We start from the raw sequence: 27,692 nt of genomic DNA, 5'->3' as shown, positions 1-27,692 counted from the left end.
CACGGTGAGTTCGATGATTCGCAGTTGATGTCGTAGACCCCACACCCTGCGAACCTGACGCCAGGTTGTTTTTTTTGTGCGATGTTATGTGAAAGATTCAGTGTTCATCCCTTCTCTACAACAAACCTACCCGAACTACGACCTCGCATCAACAGTGCTTCTCAACAAATGGATAAGGACATGCTGTGCAAAATGTGTGAAGAACTTAATTATCAGCTTGGACCTTCTGTGTGTGTGTGTGTGTGTGTGTGTGTGTGTGTGTGTGTGTGTGTGTGTGTGTCAAATAATACAGCAGCAGCAAATATTTGAGATCATTTATAGTAACCTTGTACTCTATTTCAGTGTACAAACATGTGGTACAAATTAAATAGACCAACGAAACAAATATTTTCTCTATATTAGAACAAATAAGCCCCCGATCACAAATATTAAGTCAAAATTGACCAGGTTCCGACGCTACTATGAGCGTCGTCTTCAGAATTAAACTAACTGTTCTAAAACATAATAGGTATATAAGACATTAATGAACTGAAGTGTGTACTGACTGGAAAGAGATGCAGTACATACAAGTCACATTCTAAGAAATCTAAGCCGGAAAGGCGACGTCATGCCGCTAAGGGCTGCTTGTACCTGAGTCAACACTGGTTGCAACAAAACTGTTGTTTACAACTTTTCATGACGTCGCCTTTCCGGCTTAGATTTTTTTATAATGTGACTTGTAAGTACTGCATCTCTTTCCAGTCAGTACACACTTCAGTTCATTAATGTCTTATATACCTATTATGTTTTAGAACAGTTAGTTTAATTCTGAAGACGACGCTCATAGTAGCGTCGAAACCTGGTCAATTCTGACTTAATATTTGTTACCGACGGCTTATTTGTTCTAATATAATTCTGACACGGTCACTGAACCTTAGCAGCTATGTCCAAAGTTTTAAATATTTTCTCTCTCTGTCTCTCTCTCTGTCATTAAGCACAATACAATATGGTTTAGATTTTAGCCTCTTCAAAGTTTGCACCCCTTGCCCTCAGAACAGCTGCACATTCTGGAGGTAATTGTGTAGTGTTTTTGCGGATATTGCTGTCCAACACCTCTCCAAATTGCTGTATAGACCGTCACCATTAGGCGACCTTAGTCTTCTGACCTATGTGTTAAGTTCATCCCCTAAGATTTCAGTGGGTTTTAAGTCAAGTGACTGACTTGGCGAAACGATATTCTTCCGTTCCCCGCATTTCTGTTTTCTATAATTCTCTCAGAATTTAGGAGCACGTTTGGGATCATTAGCAATCTGCAGAACAAGCCCACAACCAGTAAGTCGACGTATGTCATCAACTTCGATTCGAGTCAGGAACCGAAGAACAAATTCAGAACTGTGCTGGGGATGATGAGACTTCAGTTGCTGCACCGTGAGGATCTTGTACGGGTACCAGTGTAAAACGTACCCAAAACTTCGCGTACTGTTGGCCATGGGACGGGCAATCCTGCCACCACCCAGGGCCCGTGCTGTGCAGCAGCAGCCTCGTCAACAGCATCCACCGGGACAGGAGACGCCCCCCTCTTACAGGCGCCACACCAAGCTCACCAATGTTTTCGAATTTCATCACCACCTTCTTCAAATCATTTAATGACATCGGACCCCTCCTCAGACTTTTCAGTCGGCGATACACTCTAGCCGGCCGCTGTGGCCGAGCGGTTCTAGGCGCCTCTGTCTGGAACCGCGCTGCTGCTACGGTCGCAGGTTCGAATCCTGCCTCGGGCATGGATATGTGTGATGTCCTTAGGTTAGCTAGGTTTAAGTAGTTCTAAGTCTAGGGGACTGATGACCTCAGGTGTTAAGCCCCATAGTGCTTAGAGCCATTTGAACCATTTGAATACGCTCTGAATGCAGCACTGTAATTGCTATTGTTCACGTGAAACAGTTTCACAAATAGTGCACGGTCTCTCCTCTTGTCCACTCACGTCGTTGTTTATCAAATGACAGTGTGGATCACATACCGTCATACAAACGGTGTACAGCGTCAGGTCTGCTCCTGGTGCCCAAAACTGAAACTAATTTGTTTTTTGGCCTTAAATCTGTTCTGCATTTACGCATTACCATACCTACTATGTTTCACTGGCATACGATAATTGCAGCCCACACTAGACCTTGTAATGGTTCTCTATTTACGTGACTATTACGGCACTCCAACCCCAGTTCTCGATACCAGTAATATCGTACTACTTTTCTGCGAAGTAACAGACATTTTTGTGACAGTATTCACATTTGGTTTTATTAATGTATAGGTACTCCGATGTGTCGATATATTACAGTGATATGGTTCTTGTGTGTGTTCATTTCTGTGAGACTGTCATAAAGTTTGACTTACTTGTAACCGTTTTGGCACGAATGTGCACAGAGCAATCTTTGTTTCGCTTTGGCAGAAGAAGTTGTTATTTCGCTTTGTAAAAGAACAGTCAAGTCTTGTGTTTGGTGAAAGTGGAAATTAAATATATGAAGATTGATAAAAAACTGTTTTCTTGATGATGTGACAATTAAGAAGAAGCATATGTGAATTTATAAGAAGTTTCATAAAAATGTGGATCGTGAACACCAAGTCAAAAACTATTTCTACCATACCATTGTTCTGACCTGAGATTGTTTGATCATTTAGAATTTCCTGAAAAACGCATTTGTTAGGTCTTCAAATATTGCTAAAATACAGATCAGGACCTTCTAGCACTCAAAGTGGAGTCACCTTAGAATCATCAAGATTAGCCATAACAACTTCGACGAAATCTACGTGGGAATCCATTCAAGATAAGTGCCAAAATTAATGACTCTTTTTACAGTGACTTCATTATTTCGATTCTGACGATACCATCCACAGTCAATAACTTTGTTGTTGCCCGATAAAGCGAACATATTCTGCGTGATAAAACATTATTAATCCGATTCGTAACCTACTTTGCAAGTGGTGGTATTGTTAGAACCTCCACGAGTAGTTTGCACTTCAATTATAAACACCTGCTATCACCTACTACGCTATTATAACTGTAATGATGCTTCACATGGTGCATTATGAATGATGAGGAAAAAATGACGTGTACATCAATACGGGACGGCCATATGAGATCTATGGCAAAACATCTTCAGTTGGAAATTACACACGCATGACATGTAAAAACTGTATTTCGTGAAGGTTTGGTAAGAGAAGGGAGCCAGAACTTACACTCGCTTCCGGCCGACTCTGGCCGCTTTGCTGAATTGCTCAGAGTAGAGCCTGACGGAGGTGGTGATGCAGCCGGTGAGCCAGTAGATCATGACGTTGTCCAGCAGGTCTGTCATCTCGTACTTCTTGGTCAGACCTCCACACGGGAGGCTCTTCCAGGAGGGGTCTGTCCAGGTGGAGAACTTCTCCAGGATGTACGCCGCCAGGCCCACAGGTGTCGTCTGCAGAGCCAGTCCTGCAAACGATGTGAACAGTGAATTGGCGAAAGAATATCGTGTGTGAAAAAGTCGACCTAGAAGCACACACTGAAAATGCTTGCTCACAGTCTGTGAGCAATTCAGTTAACAAAAAAAGGAGCAATTTACAATTCACATTTTGTACTTATATTCAATCATTAGTAGATAAAGTTGGAGGAAGAAAGAAATAAAACACAAACAGGGAAGAAATTAGAACAGAGAACAGAGGGGCCTGCTGTGTGTTACATAAGGGATGGGATGATATACATAGAATAGGAAGAAAAGACAGAGACATGGAAGTTGAGAGAGAGAGAGAGAGAGAGAGAGAGAGAGAGAGAGAGAGAGAGAGAGAGAGAGAGAGAGAGAGAGACTGGCAGGGGAGGAAGTCGACGTCATTGTCGTCCTAATAAGTAGTGTCAACAAGAACATGGCACTGACATCAAACAGGACATGTCAGTGACATCAAAGTGGCCATGCAAGCGATGTCAGGTGTACAATCTGTTGGTGTCAAGGCTGACATGCCAGTGGTTTCAACGAGGACATGCCAGTGATGTCGGCGAGGACATGCCAGTGATGTCGGCGAGGACATGCCAGTGATGTCGGCAAGGACATGCCAGAGATGTCGGCAAGGACATGCCAGAGATGTCGGCAAGGACATGCCAGAGATGTCGGCAAGGACATGCCAGTGATGTCGGCGAGGACATGCCAGTGATGGCACTATTATATATGTTTACATGAAAATACATGTTATTACTAATTGCACAATCACCTAATAGTTACTCTAGTCTCATCCATTATCGATTACAGCTTGGCACCTTAGCTCTCTCATCCATATTTCCAACCTCTAAATATCGTTTCACTCATTTCGCAACGAATGTCTTTGACTTACTAAGAAATTTAGCAGTAGCTCTATAAATTGCGCCGGCAGAGCGGTTCTAGGCGCTACAGTCTGGAACCGCGCGACCACTACGGTCGGAGGTTCGGATCCTGCCTCGAGCATGGATGTGTGATGTCCTTAGGTTAGTTAGGTTTACGAAGTTCTAGGGGACTGATGACCTCAGATGTTAAGTCCTATAGTGCTCAGAGCTATTTGAACCATTTTTTCTATAAATTGCGGCAGCTGGTGATCACGTGCTAATTGGCAACAGCACACTGTAAATATTGCGCTAAAATTATGCTACTTCTCTGCAAATAGGAGCTGAAAATCGCAGTAAATTACGCCATTTGTCTTAGAGTGCGTGCTGATATACAAATCAAGCGGACAAAGACTGATTTGCAGCGCTCTCTCCACGATAACTGGAAACCAGTGTCGAGTGCCGAAACGAAAGTCGACGGCTCTGCGATCAGGCCAGCTGTGTTTCCTTCTGCACGTGCGATGCACGTGAACTGCTGGCACAGAGGGTGCTACGTTGCTCGCAGCACCTGGTCCTGTTTTTCTTTGAAACTGCGTGTAAAGTGCTGTGCGCCCAACGTGGTAAATATTGTAGGCGATCTGCTGAAGAGGACCTTTTGCAAAAGATCTCTGGAGGAGAAAGTGAGGGTAGAAGAGCTAGGCAGATCCACTCTAAATTTAAATCCAGCAAGAAGAAGGCGTCGGGCGTGCTCACAGATTTAACTCAAAGTAGGTGAGTAGAGGTAGGTAGACGCCCTTCCAAGCTACCAGAATACACTACTGGCCATTAAATTGCTACACCACGAAGATGACGTGCTACAGACGCGAAATTTAACCGACAGGAAGAATATGCTGTGATATGCAAATGATTAGCTTTTCAGAGCATTCACACAGGGTTGGCGCCGGTGGCGACACCTACAACGTGCTGACATGAGGAAAGTTTCCAACCGATTTCTCATATACAAACAGCAGTTGACCGGCGTTGCCTGGTGAAACGTTGTTGTGATGCCTCGTGTAAGGAGGAGAAATGCGTACCATCACGTTTCCGACTTTGATAAAGGTCGGATTGTAGCCTATCGCGATTGCGGTTTGTCGTATCGCGAAATTGCTGCTCGCGTTGGTCGAGATCGAATGACTGTTAGCAGAATATGGAATCGGTGGGTTCGGGAGGGTAATACGGAACGCCGTGCTGGATCCCAACGGCCTCGTATCACTAGCAGTCGAGATGACAGGCATCTTATCCGCATGGCTGTAACGGATCGTGCAGCCACGTCTCGATCCCTGAGTCAACAGATGGGGACGTTTGTAAGACAACAACCATCTGCACGAACAGTTCGACGACGTTTGCAGCAGCACGGACTATCAGCTCTGAGACCGTGACTGCGGTTACCCTTGACGCTGCATCACAGACAGGAGCGCCTGCGATAGTGCACTCAACGACGAACCTGGGTGCACGAATGGCAAACCGTAATTTTTTCGGATGAATCCAGGTTCTGTTTACATCCGCGTTTGGCGACATCGCGATGAACGCACATTGGAAGCGTGTATTCGTCATCGCCATACTGGCATACCACCCGGCGTGATGGTATGGGGTGCCATTGGTTACACGTTTCGGTCACCTCTTGTTCGCATTGACAGCACTTTTAACAGTGGACGTTACATTTCAGATGTGCTCATTCGATCCCTGCGAAACAATACATTTCAACAGGATAATGCACGACCGCATGTTGCAGGTCCTGTACGGGCCTTTCTGGATACAGAAAATGTTCGACTGCTGCCCTGGCCAGCACATTCTCCAGATCTCTCAGCAATTGAAAAAGTCTGATCAATGGTGGCCGAGCAACTGGCTCGTCACAATACGCCAGTCACTACTCTTGATGAACTGTGGTATCGTGTTGAAGCTGCATGGGCAGCTGTACCTGTACACGCCATCCAAGCTCTGTTTGAGTCCATGCCTAGGCGTATCAAGGCCGCTATTACGGCCAGAGGTGGTTGTTCTGGGTACTGATTTCTCAGCATCTATGCACCCAAATTGCGTGAAAATGTAATCACATGTCAGTTGTAGTATAATACACTCCTGGAAATGGAAAAAAGAACACATTGACATCGGTGTGTCAGACCCACCATACTTGCTCCGGACACTGCGAGAGGGCTGTACAAGCAATGATCACACGCACGGCACAGCGGACACACCAGGAACCGCGGTGTTGGCCGTCGAATGGCGCTAGCTGCGCAGCATTTGTGCACCGCCGCCGTCAGTGTCAGCCAGTTTGCCGTGGCATACGGAGCTCCATCGCAGTCTTTAACACTGGTAGCATGCCGCGACAGCGTGGACGTGAACCGTATGTGCAGTTGACGGACTTTGAGCGAGGGCGTATAGTGGGCATGCGGGAGGCCGGGTGGACGTACCGCCGAATTGCTCAACACGTGGGGCGTGAGGTCTCCACAGTACATCGATGTTGTCGCCAGTGGTCGGCGGAAGGTGCACGTGCCCGTCGACCTGGGACCGGACCGCAGCGACGCACGGATGCACGCCAAGACCGTAGGATCCTACGCAGTGCCGTAGGGGACCGCACCGCCACTTCCCAGCAAATTAGGGACACTGTTGCTCCTGGGGTATCGGCGAGGACCATTCGCAACCGTCTCCATGAACCTGGGCTACGGTCCCGCACACCGTTAGGCCGTCTTCCGCTCACGCCCCAACATCGTGCAGCCCGCCTCCAGTGGTGTCGCGACAGGCGTGAATGGAGGGACGAATGGAGACGTGTCGTCTTCAGCGATGAGAGTCGCTTCTGCCTTGGTGCCAATGATGGTCGTATGCGTGTTTGGCGCCGTGCAGGTGAGCGCCACAATCAGGACTGCATACGACCGAGGCACACAGGGCCAACACCCGGCATCATGGTGTGGGGAGCGATCTCCTACACTGGCCGTACACCACTGGTGATCGTCGAGGGGACACTGAATAGTGCACGGTACATCCAAACCGTCATCGAACCCATCGTTCTACCATTCCTAGACCGGCAAGGGAACTTGCTGTTCCAACAGGACAATGCACGTCCGCATGTATCCCGTGCCACCCAACGTGCTCTAGAAGGTGTAAGTCAACTACCCTGGCCAGCAAGATCTCCGGATCTGTCCCCCATTGAGCATGTTTGGGACTGGATGAAGCGTCGTCTCACGCGGTCTGCACGTCCAGCACGAACGCTGGTCCAACTGAGGCGCCAGGTGGAAATGGCATGGCAAGCCGTTCCACAGGACTACATCCAGCATCTCTACGATCGTCTCCATGGGAGAATAGCAGCCTGCATTGCTGCGAAAGGTGGATATACACTGTACTAGTGCCGACATTGTGCATGCTCTGTTGCCTGTGTCTATGTGCCTGTGGTTCTGTCAGTGTGATCATGTGATGTATCTGACCCCAGGAATGTGTCAATAAAGTTTCCCCTTCCTGGGACAATGAATTCACGGTGTTCTTATTTCAATTTCCAGGAGTGTATATTTGTCCAATGAATACCCGTTTATCATTTGCATTTCTTCTTGGTGTAGCAACTTTAACGGCCAGTAGTGTAAAATAAGCAAGAAAATGCCACAGCTGGTAAAAGGCTAAGTCAGAGAACGAATCTTGTGTAAAGGTACGACATACAACGACATATTAGTATCAAAAGTGGTACCCCTTACAAGGCTGGCAGCTGTTTATCGTGAAATCATCTCCCGTTCGCTTCTACTCTACCTCCTCAAATTCTACTCATCGAACAATTCTTCATCGCCAGACAGTTTGTCTTACATTCCTATCCACGTCAAAAAAAAAAAAAGAAAACGTCGCACTGGTGTGGTGCCTGTTGCAATACATTTCACTGCACATTCTTCTGTCTCTCTAGATTCTACATCGTGGTGCCCTATACATGAAATACATTTTCAAAATCTTAGGTGACTAGAACCCGACAGCTTATCTAGTTACAAGTACCACTTTCTTACCTATGGTATCCGGTTTCGAAGCCTGAAGGTGGAAGTACCCCATTTCGAGGAGAACGGTGTTGAGCCAGGGCTTCCAGAAAGGGAACGCTTTATGGACGTAGCGGCGCTCCACGAACAGCGTCGGCCAGAGGGAGCCGATGAGGCCTTTCACCACCGCCTTGGGCCCGCTGTCGTGGCACATGTTGACGTGGAGTCCCAGTACACTAGAAAGGAGACCGAGAAACAGCTCTTACGTTAAAGTCACGTGTCTGCTTTATCTGGAACCTTAGCAACATTTTTAAGTCTTTTAAAGATACCACCCAATAATTGATTCAGAATGTAATTGATTATACGCCGAAGAAACAGGTATAGGCATGCGTATTCAGATTCACAGATTCTAACATTCTGCGTGGTGTCTGTCTGTTCTAAGTCGTGTCTCCCTACCACTTTCGCGCAACGACGCTCTGAGCGTGTTTTTTGGGGAATTGACTAGTTTGAACCCTGAGACCTGTTGCTGGTAAGGAGACGCCAGACCACACATGACATGAAGTAAGACTGGCGATGGTATAATCAAATACTTAATGATTTCAGCGTCAGCTCCACTGCACTCCCTGTAAAATAATCTTAATACTAACTAAATTTAGTGGAAGGGGTTCAAGGCTTTCCTATTTTTATTTAGCTGGTAAAATAACGTCGAGAAAGCATTTAAGTTTACCATTGGAATTTTTATTCTACTCACAAAACATTGTTTATAAATTGCACTATTGATAAAAGAAATATTTTAATACAGGATGATAAAAACCAACTGCGTTCAACAGAAACGTGAACGAATATTCCCTGAATGGGTTTCCAAGTTCTATAATGGATCGAAGGATGACCTATGCCATATCACATCTATAATCTAGGTTTAAGTTAAGTTTCATAAAGGAGAAAACTATCAAAGTGGTCTACAGTGACCCTCAATTATCTTTAATTACTTATTTAACTTATCGTAATTTACAGTGGCTGATGTGGCTTCTCAATACTTATATAACAGAAAAATCATCGCATTTCAGATTTTAACTTCTCGTAGCAAATGTCAATACCATGAGCTTTAATTGACGATCGACACTAGTATTACGCAAAAAGGGCATGAACTTCTGCAGTTCTGAGTGAAGCCTTATGCGCTGTTATGCGGCATCGCGTGCATTCATTACCTTGTCGGTGTTCGTCAGGGGGTGGCGGACAGCACAGCACCGCTCATCACGCCGCCTCGGAAGCAACAACTTCCTAACTTCTCCTTACTGCAATTTAACGAAGTTGGTTTAAAAAAACTATCTGGCTGTGTTTTCATCTGACCAATCAGGCTCTCAATGTTAACCTTAAGCTCCGCCCACAAAAATTCTGTCTATCCAATGAGAAACGTTATACTTTTCGTGGTGGGGCAATGTTTTTAAAGTTTGCAACGTAACAGAGACGCGTATAGTCTCACGCTAAAACTTTCAGCTGGTGTGGCCCTATTAGTGTTATCATAACATCTATACTGTTCTTCTGGAGTGCTCTATCTTTTAACATAGGCTGTGGGTGGTCTTGGCGGTCGGCTGGCGACGTGAGTGTCCGTCCCTTATCGTAGGGCCTCCTAGCCTACACGACTCTGCTCTCGCCTTCTGTTCTCGTTTCTCCCCTCGGAGCTGCGTCTGTCTCACGGTGGGAAGGTATGACATGCATTTAGACGTTCTTGTGTTAGTCTGTGGTATTCCATTTGCTCACTCGTTACTCGTATTACTTTGGTTAATTTAATGTCACGATTTATTCGGAGCTATGTGACATACTGCCGGATTTGCTATCATGTCAGGGTTTTCATGGAAGGTGTTGGATTTGCCTGGCACCTTACAAGATATATAAACAGGCTACCTCTATATAAACAAGTATCTGGCGCAGTTATTAGATAGGTTACTGCTGCTACAGTGGCAGCTTACCAAGATTTAAGCGAGTTTGAACGTAGTGTAGGCGTACGAGCGATGGGACACATCATCTCCGAGGTAGCAATGAAATGTGGATTTTCCCGTACGACCACTTCACGAGTGTACCATGATTATCAGGAATCCGGTAAAACATCAAATCTCAGACATCGCTGCGGCCGGAAAAAGATCCTACAAGAACAGGACCAACGACGAGTGAATAGAATCGTTCAACGTGACACAAGTGCAATCCTTCTGCAAACAGCTGCAGATTTCAATGCTGGGGCGTCAGCATGTGTCAGTGTGCGAACCATTCAACGAAACATCATCGATATGGGCTTTCGAAGCTTAATGACTGCACGACACAGAGCTTTACGCCTCGCCTGGACCCGTCAACGCCGACATTGGACTGTTGACGACTGGAAACGTGTTGCCTGGTCTGACGAGTCCCGTTTCAAATTATATCGAGCGGAAGGACGTGTAGGGGTATGGAGACAACCTCATGAATCCATGGATCCTGCATGTCAGCAGGGGACTGTTCAAGCTGGTGGAGGCTCTGTAATGGTGTGGGGCGTGTGCAGTTGTAGTTATGTGGGACCCCTGCTACGTCTGGATACGATTCTGACAGGTGACAGGTACGTAAGCATCCTCTCTGATCACCTGCATCCATTCGTGTCCATTGTGCATTCCGATGGGCTTGGGTAATTTCAGCAGGACAATGTGACACACCACACGTCCAGAATTGCTACAGGGTGGCTCCAGGAACACTCTTCTGAGTTTAAACACTTCCACTGGCAACCAGAATCCCCAGACATGAATATTGTTCAGCATATCTGGGATGAATTGGAATGCGCCCGCCTCTCGTGGTCGTGCGGTAGCGTTCTCGCTTCCCACGCCCGGGTTCCCGGGTTCGATTCCCGGCGGGGTCAGGGATTTTCTCTGCCTCGTGATGGCTCGGTGTTGTGTGCTGTTCTTAGGTTAGTTAGGTTTAAGTAGTTCTAAGTTCTAGGGGACTTATGACCATAGATGTTAAGTCCCATAGTGCTCAGAGCCATTTTTGAATTGGAATGTGCTATTCACAAGAGATCTCCAACTCCTCATACTCTCATTGATTTATGGACAACCCTGCAGGATTCATGGTGTCAGTTCCCTCCAGCACTACTTCAGACTTTAGTCGAGTCCATGCCATGTCGTGTTGCGGCACTTCCGCGTGCTCGCGGGAACCCTACACTGTACTATGCAGGTGTACCAGTTACTTTGGCTCTTCAGTGTACGTCACTGTATCGTGTGAGATCGCTGATAATTCTGTGCCTGGACATTAATACACAAGTCCCAACATCCTTTCCTGGGGCATATAAGAAGCTATTTCCACATCTTTCGATTACTCTGCATGCAAGATGACATGCTACATCCTCTCTTGAGGATGCTTCACTTGATAATCCATATTACAATACTTCTGATAACAAGTACCAGTGTGATTTGAGTCAAATGCTTTTTGTAGGCTGAGAAATACTGCATCCACCTGAATGTTGTGATCCGTACCCTCAGTATGCCACGTGAGCTGTCTGCTTTAGTGTGACAGAACAATACAAGGAAATTGTGCACCAAAAAGAACATTTCAAGAGTGGCGGAACATATGGTAAGGTGGGGTAGATCCGATCGGGTGTATAAACCCGAGCGCCCTCTTTTTGTGAGAAACGGCAAAGCGGAGCGATTTCGCATTAGTATCACCACATAGAGCATTCGAAATAACGAAAATGATATCTTGGCCGCGTTTGACATTTAGACTCGCAAAAGACAACAACTGCGTTTTCGATTGTTTCAATTTAATTTTTGTGCAGATTGTATCACTAGATTTACCTTGTTAAATAAAACGATCGGAAAACAAACGGTAAGTGATTTTTGTAGTGCATTTAGTGACCTATTCAGTGTATGTATCGTTTTTGTTGGAAATGTATAAATGGTTTCTATATGTGTCAAATGAAACATGGTATGGTGGGGTAAATCCGACCGCTAAATGATGGGGTAAATCCGATCGCATATTTTTATCGTTTATCTGTATGGAATTATTTATTTATGTAAACAAAGTGAATTTGCGTTTATTTTTAGGAAAATGATAGGAAATTTCAAACGAAAAACGACAAAACACAGTCAAAACAGTATTCGCTGAGCAGTTGCTGCAGTCCAAATGGGAATGTCTTTACGAGCTGTAGCTCGTGATTTTAACATTCCAAGATCGACATTGCTGTCGCACCGCCGTGCAATGAAATCATCTTTTTTCAATTAAAATTTACATTCCTTTAATTTTCAGTACATTTAGTACTGTAAACATTGTTTTTTAATACATTTGGTTTATTTATGTAAAAAACATAATTGCTTGTAATTATTTCCCAAAAACCATTCATTTAGAACTATTTCTGTGCAAAATCAGCCAAACAAATAGGGAGTCTGATTTACCCCACCACTTTTGCAAATGGCAAAAATGGACATTTCTTAAAATACGGATATCTCAAAAACTATTGATGGTGTAACAAAAATATTTTGCAAACAGTTGCTCTTTTATATTTGCCTATAATTTAACGTATATTACGTTCCGACCTCGGATAAGCTTTTTATAGCCACAAGAAATTACTAGGTCCGATTTACCCCACCTTATCTTATACCTCACTTCTGTTTTACTCGATGACTTTCCGTCAATTACTACAAACTGTGACCTCTCTGACAGGAAATCGCAAATCCAGTCACATAAATGAGACGATATTACATAAGCACGCAATTTCATTACGAACCACTTGTGTGGTACCGTGACAAAAGCCTTCCGGAAATCCAGAAATACGGAATCGATCTGAAATTCCTTGCACACAACACTCAAGACTTCGTGTGAATAAAGAGCTAGTTGTATTTAACAAGAACGGTGTTTTCTAAACCCATGTTGACTGTGTGTCAATAGACAGTTTTCTTCGAGGTAATTCATATTGTTGGAACACAATATATGTTCCAAAATCCTGCTGCATATCGGCGTTAACGATATGGGCCTGTAATTTAGTGGATTACTCCTACTACCTTTCTTGAATATTGGTGTGACCTGTGCAACTTTGCAGTTTTTGGGTACGGATCTTTCGTCGAGAGAGAACGGTTGTATATGATTGTTAAATATGGAGCTAATGCATCAGCATACTTTGAATGAAACTTTCTTGGTATACAGTCTGGACCATAAGACGTGCTTTTATAAAGTGATTTAAGTTGCTTCACTACTCCGAGGATATGTTACTCATGTTAGCAGCTGTCCTCGATTCGAATTGTGGAATGTTTACTTCGTCTTCTTCTGTGAAGGCATTTCGGAACGCTGTGTTCAGTAACGCTACTTTGGCATCACTTTCTTCGATAGTATCCCCATTGCTATCGCGCAGAGAAGGCATTGATTGTTTTTTGCCACCAACATACTTCACATACGACAAGATTCTCTTTGGATTTTCTGCCAGGTTTCGACACAAAGTTTCGTTCTGGAAACTGTTATAGGCATCTCGCATTGACGTCCGCGCTAAATTTCCAGTTTCTGTAAAAGATCGCCAATCTTGAGGATTCTGCGCCTGATTAAATTTGGCATTTTTGTTTCGTTGTTTCTGCAACAGTGTTCTAACCCGTTTTGTGTACCAAGGAGGATCAGCTCCGCCGTTCGTTATTTGGTATAAATCTCTCAATTGCTACCGATACTGTTTCTTTGAATTCAGTCCACATCTGGTCTACACTTATATTATTAATTTGGAATGAATGATCTGCTTTTTTGAATAGGTATAATTTTCGCTTATTTTTGAAGGATTTGGGGATTACAATATTCAGTCTCACTACGACAACTCTGTGTTCACTAATCCCAGAGGTCAAGTGTGTTTTCACAACGGTTTACTATTCGCGTAGGCTCATTAACTAACTGCTCGAAATAATTTTCAGAAAATGCGTTTAGCACAATTTCGGAACTGACATGTATTGTCGCCAACATATCGAGGGTAAATTAAAGTCAACACCAACTATTATCGGGTACGTGTTTGGAATCTAACTCAAGTTTTCTTTGAACCTTTCAGCAGCTGTATCATCTGAATTGGGAGGTCGGTAAAAGGATCCAATTATTATTTTATTCCGGTTGCCAACAATGACCTCTGCCCATACCAACTCACAGGAAGTATCTACTTCGCGACAAGTTAAACTACTTCTAACAGCAACAAACAGGCCACCGCCAACCGTGTTTAGCCTATAGTTTCGGAACACCGTTAGGTTCTTCACAAAAATTTCGGCTGAGCTTATATCCGGCTTCAGCCAGCTTTCAGTGCCTGTAACGATTTGAGCATCAGTGCTTTCTATTAGCGCTTGGAGCTCTGGTACTTCCCCAACACAGCTACGACAATTTACAGGTTATACCGATGGTTCCTGTATCTATGTTCTTCCTGTGTTCAGCCTGCACCCTCCTGAAGCCCTTCATGTGTTTTCCCGAGACCCTATAACCTAAAATCCGCCCAGTTCACGCCACACAGCCTCTGCTACCCCGTCTGAGCCTCTGATTCAGACCCTCCACTCGGCTCTGTACCAGAGGTCTGCAATCGGTCCTGTCGACTGCACTGCAAATGGTCAGCTCTGCTCTCATCTTGCAAGCAAGACTGGCAGCCTTTATCACTTCTGTTAGCCGCTCGAAACCAGATAGAATCGCTTCTAATCCAAAGTGAGACACATCATTGGTACCGACGTGAGCAACGACCTGCTTTTCACGACATCCAGGAGGACCCTTTCCACATCTGGAGTGACTCCGCTCGGTATGCACACTGAGTGCACATTGGTTTTCTTTCCCTTCTTGTCAGCCCTGTTCCTAAGGGGCCTCATAGCGTGCCTAACGTCGGAGCTCCCAACTACCAATAATCCCATCCTCTGTGATTGCCCGGATCTTGCAGGCTGAGAGGTTTCCTCTGAAACAGGACAGGCCACAGCATCCGGCTCAGCGACAGTGTCAGCCACAGACAGCACCTGGAACCTGTTTGTCAGACAAACCGGGGAGGCCTTATGTGCGGCCACCTGGTAAGTCTTTCGCCGCCTGCTTCGCCCCGGGGCGACCTCCCACTCGACCACGGGTGAGGGGTCAGCCTCAGTGCAGCAGTAACTGCGTTGGCCACCGGTGAGGACCGATCGGAGGACTCCGATGTACTGGACGTCCGTTGGATCCCCACGGCCAGCCCATAACAGTGGTGCCCATTCACTGCAGCCTCAAGCTGTGTAACCGAGGCCATCACAGCCTGGAGCTGAGAGCGAAGTGTCACCGACTCAGCTCACATCCGCACACAACAATCGCAGTCCCTGTCCAAACTAAAGACCGTGGAAGACTAAGTTATGCAGATAAACGGATTATTGGCACGTCCTGTGCAACTCTGCTGTAGACCCTGAAGAAAATGTAGGAACTGTGTCTAATAATACGCAGATATTTAAAAACCTAACTTCCAAAGCACTCACGTGAAACTAAATAATTCGCCCCTGATTAGGAACTTGTGTTATGTCACAAAATCGGTTTATTTTCCGACGCAAACGAATCCGCGAGAACTGTGGCTATTAGAGATTAAATTAACATACAGAAACTCAAGTAACTAAACTATTAAAATACACAGATGGTATAATAAAATTCGCTCATGGTTAGAAACTCGTAAATTTCACAAAAGCGGTTACTTCTCTGTTGCTGCGTCTGTCTCGGTCGGCAACTATAAGGAATTTGCAGTATAATGGTGTATATGTGTGCTCTGAATATATTGCGAAAGGTGTCGCAAAACCATTGTATCCTCTCCTGAGGCAAAGGAGCACACAACTGTACCAACCAGTCCTCGATATCCCAAGTATCAACAGTGGCAGGCCGATCTCGTCCCATACGTGTTCTATCAGGACAGATTTGGAAGTCTTGCCGACCACAGGAGTAATTCAGCATCACACAGACAATTTCTAGAGATACATGCCAAGCCTGGGCCAGCATTGTCCTGTTGAAAAATGGCACCAAAATTCTGTTGTATGCGAGTTAACGTATGAGGATACACGACGTCTGTGAGGTACCGCTGTGTCATCAGAATTTACTCAGTCTCTACCAGCCATGACCTGATCACCACCATCGTTGCTGATGATGGTCATCCAGTGTAGTGCACAGCCACTAGACACAGTGTGGCACCATTCATCGTCAGTCGCTGCTTCCAATTCGTAGCACCACTGTAACTGCAGTCACTTGGGTTGTGCAGCCTATGCATGGGATTTTAATTCCCTAGTCTGGTCTCCAGCCAATGGAGCAGGATGAGACAGAATCTTGCAGGCAGTGCGTTGTCTGTTCTCAGATGGCAGGTTCAGGTGTGAAGGTGACTGGCATGGTGAGAGTGTTCCATCCCTCCACTCACGTTCCTACACAGGGAACTTTGTCACACCCGAAAGCTCTACAGATGAGAATGTTGTACAACTCGAATGACCAAATGGACGCCCCCCCCTCTCAAACTCTTTTCAGGTGCTGATAACGCTGTCTCACATTCATTGACGTGTCTTCCACAATGACCACTCATCTTCTGACGCTATTCACCCCACTTATCCCTCTACCATTTCTGGTAACAATCATAACATGAACAATGCAATCTGATGGCTGCTGTACCTCTCACAGAGAAGTGCAACTCTAATTGCTTATAAATCCGCCGATGACATGTATGCTTCGCAAGTTAGTTTGACAGGTGAAGATGTCTTCAGGGTGCTTCAGCCTGATGTCAGGCAGTGTACATAATTATTCCAACGTACAGGAGATGGGCAAAATAATGTGAACACCTGTGCTTACTTGGGAATGGTTTATTAATAAAGGGTTGGACCCACATTTCCCTGTAATACAGCTGCGATTCTTCTTGGAATACTGGCATATAATGTCTATAGTCTCCAGAGAAATGTTATGCCACACGTCAATCAGAACCTCATCTAACTACTATAGCAACGAGGGACTCTGTGCTCCAATACGTCACACAAGAGTTCGATAATGTTAAAGTCCGCGGACTGTGCTGGCCACGGAAGACGCTGCAGTTCAGTTGGATGGTCCTCCTACCAAGATGGTACTGTCCTGACTGTGTGAATGGGTGCGTTAGCGTCCTGAAATATGGCATCATTGTTTGGGGTCATCATTTGAATCATGGCGTGCACCTGATCACCTAAAATGTTCACATAGTCGTTGGATGTAACACGGTCTCTGAGGATAATGATGGGACCAGCAGAATACCACGATATGACTACCCACACCATCACACTTCCACCTCCACGCATAACTTCTGGAAACAGTCTTAATCGCGTTTTTTATTTATTTAGTGGCCACCAGTTTCAGCCCATCGCAGAGGCCATCTTCAGGGCGAACATACCGCTGGCCGACTGCTGGTGGCGTCACGTCTACCGAGGTGTGGCAGGAGACTGACGTCACGAGCAGTCGACCAGTGGTATGTTCGCTCTGAAGATGGCCTCTGCGATGGGATGAAACTTGTGGCCACTAAATAAATAAAAAACGCGATTAAGACTGCTTTCTTAATACTAATTTATATTAATCGCTGTTAATCCATAACCATGTTGTGCAAACATATAACTGCTGGAATCAGGCAATCAGGATTGTAGGCTTCTTTCGGCGTTCTCCAGACGCAAACCCGGCCCGATGTTGGAAATAACGAAAACGTTGACTCGTCGGATCATATGACGTGTTTCCACTGATCGGCAGCCCAATATTTATGCTCCGGACACGATGTTTTGCGCTTCTTTCCGTAGGTTCCGTTACTAATGGTTTCGGTATAGCAGCTCGCCCACGAATATTCGCTAGTTCTCGGTGGACAGTGTTGATAGTTACGGCGTCTCGAAGATGGCTGTTGAGCTCTGCAGTCACTTTAGCCGCCGTAGTTTTGTGTCGTTTGGCACAATTCGTGTTAGCGTACGACGATCTGTGTCATTTAGTTTTGATTTGCACCCACTGTTACGTTTGCACGATGATGTCTTTCCATGTTCTGTGTAGGCTGTCATGACTGTTAAAACAGTTGCTCTTGAAACACTGAATAAGTTGGCTGTCTCGGTTACTGATGCTCCAGCTAATCGGGCCCCCACAGTCTGCCCTCTTTGTAACTCTGTTAGGTCTTTCATTGCACGTCGATCTCGGCCTCTGAATGCAAGTACGAACAGTGCACTACTCGTAAAAAGCCTGCACTGATTCCCAGTCCATACTCAACTCGCACAGTCCAGCGCGACACAACCGTCCCATTACCACAACTCTTCACATGAAACATTCGGGAGAACGACGGTTGAATCCCGCGTCCGGCCATCCTGATTTAGGTTTTCCGTGGTTTCCCTGAATCACTTCAGGCAAATGCCGGGATGGTTCCTTTGAAAGGGCACGGCCGACTTCCTTCCCCTTCTTTGCCTAATCCAATGAGACCGATGACCTCGCTGTCTGGTCTCCTTCCCCAAATAACGCAACCCTCTTCATATGAAAGTCGTGCACTTCACTCACCATTCAGTGCTCGTATTTCATATTTCTAATCCCAGCATTCTGGTATTCCGTAAAATAATAATTCAGGCAATATTAATAATTTCTATAGGTTGCCTGATTTATTTGACGATTTTTACAGCTTTTCTCACACTGATCTGTGAGAGGAGCTTGGCGCTAGAAATTTTCTTTGTTTGTGTGCGAGGGCAGCAGTCTTCCTAGCAGTCATGATGGCTTCCCGTTTCCCATCCTTTTCCGATCGCCAGGGTAGCACGTGGTGTCGTTTGAACATTCTGTAGTGGCCAAAGTTTCTGCTGTTCTCAGTTCTGCCTTACCAACTTTGTAACCGCCATTCCTGTTCGAGTTTAACGTCGCGAGGTCGTCTCCCTGTGAGATTCCGGCCCTCGGATTGGCCAGTTTAAGTGCTCGCCCGTTTTCAGCCTGTAGGCGCCAACCGCCTTCCGTGGGTGGATGGTGGACAAAGGGGCAGTAGTTGAGTTCTGGTGTGACAGTGCCGGTGACCGGAGGTGCCGCTTCCAGGAGATGAAGTTGGGTAAGCACGAGCGCCGACGTGCACTGTAGATTCGCACCCTGCGGCACAGAGGGAACCGGCTAGGTCATTATGAATAGTTTCGTGTCTTGCGGGTTTTATTGCTTTAGTACGGGAGGCTACCTAGCGATTCACGCACAGTAGCATCTTTCTTGGTCTTCGGCTGATTCATGGTGGTGGTCGTTGCACGCGTGCATCCCTTTCCTTTACTAAATGGGATTCTATTTGGTAATACTGCGATCGTTACTAAAATTCCTTTTCTCCTACTATGGTGGCTGGTTATGAACTTACGTTGGGGTAGGCTGCTGAACACGAATCTTTCTTCCCCCACCCCCATTTGGTTGTATTATTGTTTAATTTTCAACTGTTTAATAAATGAGTCCTTTAATCTTGCAGTCTCTCTCTCCCATTACGTGAAATCACCCGTAGTGTCACAGAATAATGTAGAACTATAACGGCTGCTATAAGGTCGTGCAGGTCTCCCGCCATTAACGATAGGATAAAGATTCAATATCGCGCGCCTGGCACGAGCATTGCACGCATGGCACCGATAATAGTAATAATCATTTTCTATTATTCCCCATTGATAAATTGGGAAGTGTTCACGGCTCAGTGTGAGTACGTGAGCACTAAATCCACTTGATGTTGTGTTACCTGTTACATGAAATGCTCCTCCATGATACCGACAAGAGAGAGATTGGGTTAATAATTAAATCACTAAAGACCAACAACTCTCATGGATATGACGGAGTATCTAGCAGAATACTGAAGTATTGTTCTATGTATGTTAGCCCAGTACATAGCCATATCTGTAACTTTTCCTTTAGGAGTGGTCGGTTTCCTGACCGATTAAAGCACTCGGTAGTGAAATCACTTTATAAAAAGGGAGACAGGGATAATGTTGACAATTATAGACCTATTTCTATGCCATCGGTGTTTGCTAAAGTTATCGAGAAGGTTGTATATACAAGGTTACTGGAGCATTTAAATTCACATAATTTGCTGTCAAATGTACAGTTTGGTTTTAGAAATGGTTTAACAACTGAAAATGCTATATTCTCTTTTCTCTGTGAGGTTTTGCACGGATTAAATAAAACGTTGCGAACGCTAGGTGTTTTCTTTGATTTAACGAAGGCTTTTGACTGTGTTGACAACAACATATTGCTGCAGAGGTTGGACCATTATGGAGTAAGAGGAGTAGCTTAGAATTGGTTCGCCTCTTACTTTAAGAACAGAAAGCAGAAGGTAATTCTCCGCAATATTGAGAGTGATAGTGATGTTCAGTCCCAATGGGGCACTGTTAACTGGGGCGTTCCCCAAGGGTCGGTGCTGGGGCCACTGCTGTTTCTTATTTATATAAATGATATGCCTTCTAGTGTTACAGGTGATTCAAAAATATTTCTGTTTGCTGAAGACACCAGCTTGGTAGTGAAGGATCTTGTGTGTAATATTGAAACATTATCAAATAATGTAGTTCATGAAATAAGTTCGTGGCTTGTGGAAAATAATTTGATGCTAAATCACAGTAAGACTCAATTTTTACAGTTTCTAACTCACAATTCAACAAGAACTAATATTTTGATCAGGCAGATTGGACATATTATAAGCGAGACGGAACAGTTCAAGCTCCTAGGCGTTCGGATAGATAGTAAGCTGTTGTGGAAAGCCCATGTTCAGGATCTTGTTCAAAAACTAAATCCTTCTTTATTTACCATTAGAACAGTATCTGAAATAAGTGACAGTTAAACACAAAAAGTAGTCTACTTCGCATATTTTCATACGCTTATGTCATATGGTATTATTTTTTGGGGTAATTCTTCTGATTCAAAAAGGGCATTTTTGGCTCAAGAACGGGCTGTTCGAGCTGTATGTGGTGTAAGTTCGAGAACCTCTTGTCAACCCATATTCAATAGTCTGGGAATTCTGACATTGACCTCACAGTATATATTTTCTTTAATGTCGTTTGTTGTTAGCAATATTAGCTTATTCCCAAGAGCTAGCAGTTTTCACTCAGTTAATACTAGGCAGACATCAAATTGCATGTGGAATGCACTTCCTTGACTCTTGTGCAGAAAGGAGTGCACTATTCTGCTGCATCCATTTTCAATAAGCTACCACAAGACCTCAAAAATCTTAGCAGTAGCCCAAACGATTTTAAGTCTAGACTGAAGAGTTTCCTCATGGCTCACTCCTTCTATTCTGTCGAGGAGCTCCTGGAAGAGCTGAATAATTAAGGAAATTCCAGTGTTACATTGTTGATTTTCTTTATTTAAACTTAGGAATTGTCGCCTGAATACGTTTCTTGCATTTCATTTTATCTGTTTCTACTATCGTGTTATAATTTCATGTGTTGATTCGTTCCATGACCATGGAGACTTCTCCTTAATTTGGACCCACGGAATAATAAATAAATAAATACATCTACATCTACATGATTACTCTGCAATTCACATTTAAGTGCTTGGCAGAGGGTTCATCGAACCACAATCATACTATCTCTCTACCATTCCACTCCCCAACAGCGCACGGGAAAAACGAACACTTAAACCTTTCTGTTCGAGCTCTGATTTCTCTTATTTTATTTTGATGATCATTCCTACCTATGTAGGTTGGGCTCAACAAAATATTTTCGCATTCGGAAGAGAAAGTTGGTGACTGAAATTTCGTAATTAGATCTCGCCGCGACGAAAAACGTCTTTGCTTTAATGACTTCCATCCCAACTCGCGTATCATATCTGCCACACTCTCTCCCCTATTACGTGATAATACAAAACGAGCTGCCCTTTTTTGCACCCTTTCGACGTCCTCCGTCAATCCCACTTGGTAAGGATCCCACACCGCGCAGCAATATTCTAACAGAGGACGAACGAGTGTAGTGTAAGCTGTCTCTTTAGTGGACTTGCTGCATCTTCTAAGTGTCCTGCCAATGAAACGCAACCTGTGGCTTGCCTTCCCCACAATATTATCTATGTGGTCTTTCCAACTGAAGTTGTTCGTAATTTTAACACCCAGGTACTTAGTTGAATTGACAGCCTTGAGAATTGTACTATTTATCGAGAAATCGAATTCCAACGGATTTCTTTTGGAACTCATGTGGATCGCCTCACACTTTTCGTTATTTAGCGTCAACTGCCACCTGCCACACCATACAGCAATCTTTTCTAAATCGCTTTGCAACTGATACTGGTCTTCGGATGACCTTACTAGACGGTAAATTACAGCATCATCTGCGAACAACCTAAGAGAACTGCTCAGATTGTCACCCAGGTCGTTTATATAGATCAGGAACAGCAGAGGTCCCAGGACGCTTCCCTGGGGAACACCTGATATCACTCCAGTTTTACTCGATGATTTGCCGTCTATTGCTACGAACTGCGACCTTCCTGACAAGAAATCACGAATCCAGTCGCACAACTGAGACGATACCCCATAGGCCCGCAGCTCGATTAGAAGTCACTTGTGAGGAACGGTGTCAAAAGCTTTCCGGAAATCCAGAAATACGGAATCAACTTGAGATCCTCTGTCGACAGCTGCCATTAGTTCGTACGAATAAAGAGCTAGCTGCGTTGCACAAGAACGATGTTTTCTGAAACCATGCTGATTACTTATCAATAGATAAATAAAAAAATAAATAAATAAATAAAGTAGTGGCCTCTGTTTTACTTTGCTGGTTCTACATCTACCTCTACATCCATACTCCGCAAGCCACCGACTGTGTGTGGCGGAGGGTACCTTGAGTACCTCTATCGGTTCTCCCTTCTATTCCAGTCTCGTATTGTTCGTGGAGAGAAGGATTGTCGGTATGCCTCTGTGTGGGTTCTAATCTCTCTGGTTTTATCCTCATGGTCTCTTCGCGAGATATACTTAGGAGGGAAGCAATATACTGCTTGACTATTCGGTGAAGGTATGTTCTCGAAACTTCAACAAAAGCCCGTACCGAGCTACTAAGCGTCTCTCCTGCAGAGTCTTCCACTGGAGTTTATCTATCATCTCCGTAACGCTTTCGCGATTACTAAATGATCCTGTAACGAAGCGCGCTGCTCTCCGTTGGATCTTCTCTATCTCTTCTATCAACCCTATCTGGTACGGATCCCACACTGCTGAGCAGTAGTCAAGCAATGGTCGAACAAGCGTACTGTAACCTACTTCCTTTGTTTTCGGATTGCATTTCCTTAGGATTCTTTCAATGAATCTCAGTCTGGCATCTGCTTTACTAGCGATCAACTTTATATGATCATTCCATTTTAAATCACTCCTAATGCGTACTCCCAGATAATTTATGGAATTAACTGGTTCCAGTTTCTGACCTCCTATATTGTAGCTAAATGATAAGGGATCTATCTTTCTATGTATTCGCAGCACATTACACTTGTCTACATTGAGATTCAATTGCCATTCCCTGCACCATGCGTCAATTCGCTGCAGCTCCTCCTGCATTTTAGTACAATTTTCCAATGTTACAACCTCTCGATATACCACATCATCCGCAAAAAGCCTCAGTGAACTTCCGATGTCGTCCACAAGGTCATTTATGTATATTGTGAATAACAACGGTCCTACGACACTCCCCTGCGGCACACCTGAAATCACTCTTACTTCGGAAGACTTCTCTCCATTGAGAATGACATGCTGCGTTCTGTTATCTAGGAACTCTTCAATCCAATCACACAATTGGTCTGAGAGTCCATATGCGCTTACTTTGTTCATTAAACAACTGTGGGGAACTGTATCGAACGCCTTGCGGAAGCCAAGAAACACAGCATCTACCTGTGAACCCGTGTCAATGGCCCTCTGAGTCTCGTGGACGAATAGCGCGAGCTGGGTTTCGCACGACCGTCTTTTTCGATACCCATTCTGATTCCTACAGAGTAGATTCCTAGTCTCCAGAAAAGTCATTATACTCGAACATAATACGTGTTCCAAAATTCTACACCTGATCGACGTTAGAGATATAGGTGTATAGTTCTGCACATCGGTTCGACGTCCCTTCTTGAAAACGGGGATGACCTGTGCCCTTTTCCAATCCTTTGGAACGCTACGCTCTTCTAGAGACCTACGGTACGCCGCTGCAGGAAGGGGGGCAAGTTGCTTCGCGTACTCTGTGTAAAATCGAACTGGTATCCCATCAGGTCCAGCGGCCTTTCCTCTTTTGAGCGATTTTAATTGTTTCTCTATACCTCTGTCGTCTATTTCGATATATACCATTTTGTCATCTGTGCGACAGTCTAGAGAAGGAACTACAGTGCAGTCTTCCTCTGTGAAACAGCTTTGGAAAAAGACATTTAGTATTTCGGCCTTTAGTCTGTCATCCTCTGTTCCAGTACCATTTTGGTCACAGAGCGTGGTTTAGACAAAATATCAAAAATCACAGCCCCTACGGCAGGGAATAGTAACCTGAAAGGAACGAGCCACCGCTTTTACACATTATTTTGACTATCCTCTGTACGAAATACTGTTCTCGCCTACGGGTATGGGGACTCTGTGGACGTACTGCACAACTACAGACGGACTGAGAAACTGCTCACCAGCTGGGAAAGTACTGCGCAAAGGCGGTCCCGATGCCGGAGCCCCAGTCTCCACCCTGGACGTAGAACTTGCTGTGACCCAGTCGCTGCATGAGCTTCTTCATGACGGCCGCTATCTGGACGCAGGCGAGCCCGGGTTTGGCCGCGCCCTGCGAGAAGCCGTAACCAGGCAGGGAAGGGGCCACCACCTCGAAGACGAATCCCTCGCCCTTCCTGGGTGTGGTGAGCAGCGGCAGCAGCGAGTAGAACTCCCTGACTGACCCTGGCCAGCCGTGCAGCAGCAGCAGCGGCACCACCACTGTGCCCTGAGGGACCTCGGCCGGCTTCGCGTGGATGAAGTGCAGCTCCAGGCCGCTCACCGTCGTCTTGAACTGAGGGAACTGGTTCAGGAACTTCTCGCGCTCCCTCCAGTCGTACTGCGTCCGCCAGAACTTCACCAACTCCTGCAGGTACTCGGAGTTGAAGCCGTACTCGAAGCCGACCCCTTCCAACGGCGGCGTCAACTTCGGCGTGGATTTCAGCCTTTCGTGCAAGTCTTGTATAACCTGCGTCAGAAAAAAATCGTGTGGATAAAAAAAATCCTACGTCAAGATCGCAAATTTTCTTTACTAATTACTCGGCCATCTTAAGATCAATCTAAAATGTTGTTCGGTGACTGACACTCGTTACACACGTCGTAATTTTTTGAGTCAAGTCGCCCTAGTTAAATAAAAAAAATTAGAGTCAAGGTCTTAGCAGAGCATCGACAGACTTGAGGAAAAGCTGGAGGATTTGAGGAAGGCACTAGAAGAAAGAGGGATGAAAATCAGCAGGACAAAGTCAGAATATTTAGCACTGAAGGATGTGCAGATGAGGTCCTGCAAGATCCAGGGTGATGAGCTGAAATCGGTCAGCAAATTTAAATACATGGGGTCGTACATACAGGAATGGAAAGCGAGATACAACACCGAATAAACTGCGGTTGGAACAACTGGAGGAAAATGAGTGGAGTGTTGTGTGACAAGAAGGTGAGCACTGGGTTGAAAGGGAAAGTGTACAAGTCGGTGGTAAGGCCTGCTATGATATAGGGGGCAGAGAAATGGCCAATCACATTAGCGCAGGAAAGGAAGATGGAAGTGGCGGAAATGAGGATGCTGAGGTGGATGTGTGGGGTAACAAGGAAGGACAGGATTAGAAATGAATTTGTTAGAGGAGCTGTGAAAGTGGGACCCATGGGGACAGCAGACTAAGGTGGTACGGGCACTTGCAGAGGAAAAGGGAAGAGTATATCGGAAACAGATTTGAAGATACAAAGATTGAAGGAGCGAGTAGGAGAGGAAGACCGAAGATGAGGTGGAAGGATAAGATATCCGGGAACGTAAGGGAGAAAGGATGGAAGAAGGAAGAGGCAATGGATAGAGTACAAAAGCAACGCCGACCCTACGTGACGTGGGAAAGAAAGTGTTAGTTGGTTCTGTAAACTGACAACATTAATCACTAATCAAATGTGGTTACAGCGAAAATAGTTTCATAAAGGACTCTGGCCACGAATGCAAGATATTTCCAGGCAAACTTAGGTGCTCCAAGAACTGCACCTTCGTTATATCAATAATGGTTCCAAAATACAGACAGTATGATGTGCTTTCTCTATCTATATAGCACGAGAAGTGAAGACACTGTGAAAGCGCTTTTTCACCACACTCTCGACTGCACTGCATCTGAAAACGCAGGCCATTGACATTTTATTATAGTCTACTAAGGGGAATGGGTGATTTGAGTGAGTTGTTAACATAAGTTTAGTATATTCCCTAGAATATAGAGTTCTTAAAATTGAGGAAACATAAGCTTGGATTATAGCTACTGCGTATTCTAGGATTAATAGGAGTATTTGTCCAATAATTAGCAATGGAATTAAATTTATTGCTATAGATGGTCCTGTATTTCCTAATAAGGTCAATAATAAGTATCCAGCAATTATATTTGCTGCTAGTCGTATTGCTAATGTACCTGGTCGAATGACATTTCTAATTGTTTCCATTAATACTATAAATGATATTAATGCAATTAATTAATTTAGTCTGCAACTGAAAGAAAATGTGGTGATTGCTTTTTTGGGAATAATTTGGCATAATTTATTGTCTTTGGTGTTAGATTCCTCCAAAAGTGAGATTTTGAAGAAAATGTGGTGAGTGCTTTTTTGGAAAGAATATAGTATAATTTATTGTCTATTGTGTCACATTCTTCTAATAATACCTTACAATAACTCTTGCTTAACCATTTCACCGTTAAAATTTGATTATATTTGAAAAACAAAAGGTCGAAAACACCCTTCCTCTGTGATAAATAACACACTTATACTACCAAAAAAATTTCATGCCGACCTTTTACGAAAATCAGTGGAGTGGGACACATACACGCTACAAACGTAACGACATCGATGTTTTCATGTAAGCCTAGGATTTTCAGAATTAATTTTTTTTTAAATTTATTATGATTTTGTCAGGATGGACATTGTGGAAGAAAGTATAACAAATCATTACTAAAACATATTTACTCTCCTGGCAATCAAATCTGACGATGGCTTTGACATTAAGTCTTCTGGGGCATATACGCCCCACCACAAACGAATTATCTGGAAACCAACAGAATTATTTAGGTGTGTAGTAATGATACAAAACAATGTGTATGATGTATATTAAAAAAACAGTTAATTCACACAGTCTTGGAATGAAGAAGATGGTGATTCAATCTTATTTTCGTGGAACAAACGTACTATACCACCTACAAACACACGCCACTCTAGAGTGAAATTTTCACTCTACAGCGGAGTGTGCTCTGATATGAAACTTCCTGGAAGATTAAAACTGTGTGCCGGACCGAGACTCGAAATTTCATTCTAGAAACATCCC

The 27,692-nt window shown here is 44.6% G+C and overlaps 1 protein-coding gene across 1 annotated transcript in view; it reads right to left on the bottom strand.

Moving 5' to 3' along the window:
• LOC126215251 (juvenile hormone epoxide hydrolase 1-like) overlaps window positions 1–27,692 on the bottom strand; it is a 99,014-nt gene that overhangs the window by 4,058 nt on the left and 67,264 nt on the right. Inside the window, exons 3-5 of the mRNA XM_049941924.1 lie at window positions 24,805–25,349; window positions 8,314–8,516; window positions 3,211–3,445 (exon numbers count right to left, since the gene is read on the bottom strand). Of these exons, the coding sequence (XP_049797881.1) occupies window positions 3,211–3,445; window positions 8,314–8,516; window positions 24,805–25,349 (983 nt within the window). The remainder of the gene's footprint in view (window positions 1–3,210; window positions 3,446–8,313; window positions 8,517–24,804; window positions 25,350–27,692) is intronic.

Source organism: Schistocerca nitens, chromosome 12 (assembly GCF_023898315.1).
Source record: "Schistocerca nitens isolate TAMUIC-IGC-003100 chromosome 12, iqSchNite1.1, whole genome shotgun sequence".
In the NCBI taxonomy this organism is placed as follows: domain Eukaryota; kingdom Metazoa; phylum Arthropoda; class Insecta; order Orthoptera; family Acrididae; genus Schistocerca; species Schistocerca nitens.
The sequence above is the reverse complement of the archived record's forward strand: the minus strand, read 5'-3'. Positions and strand labels throughout refer to the sequence as shown.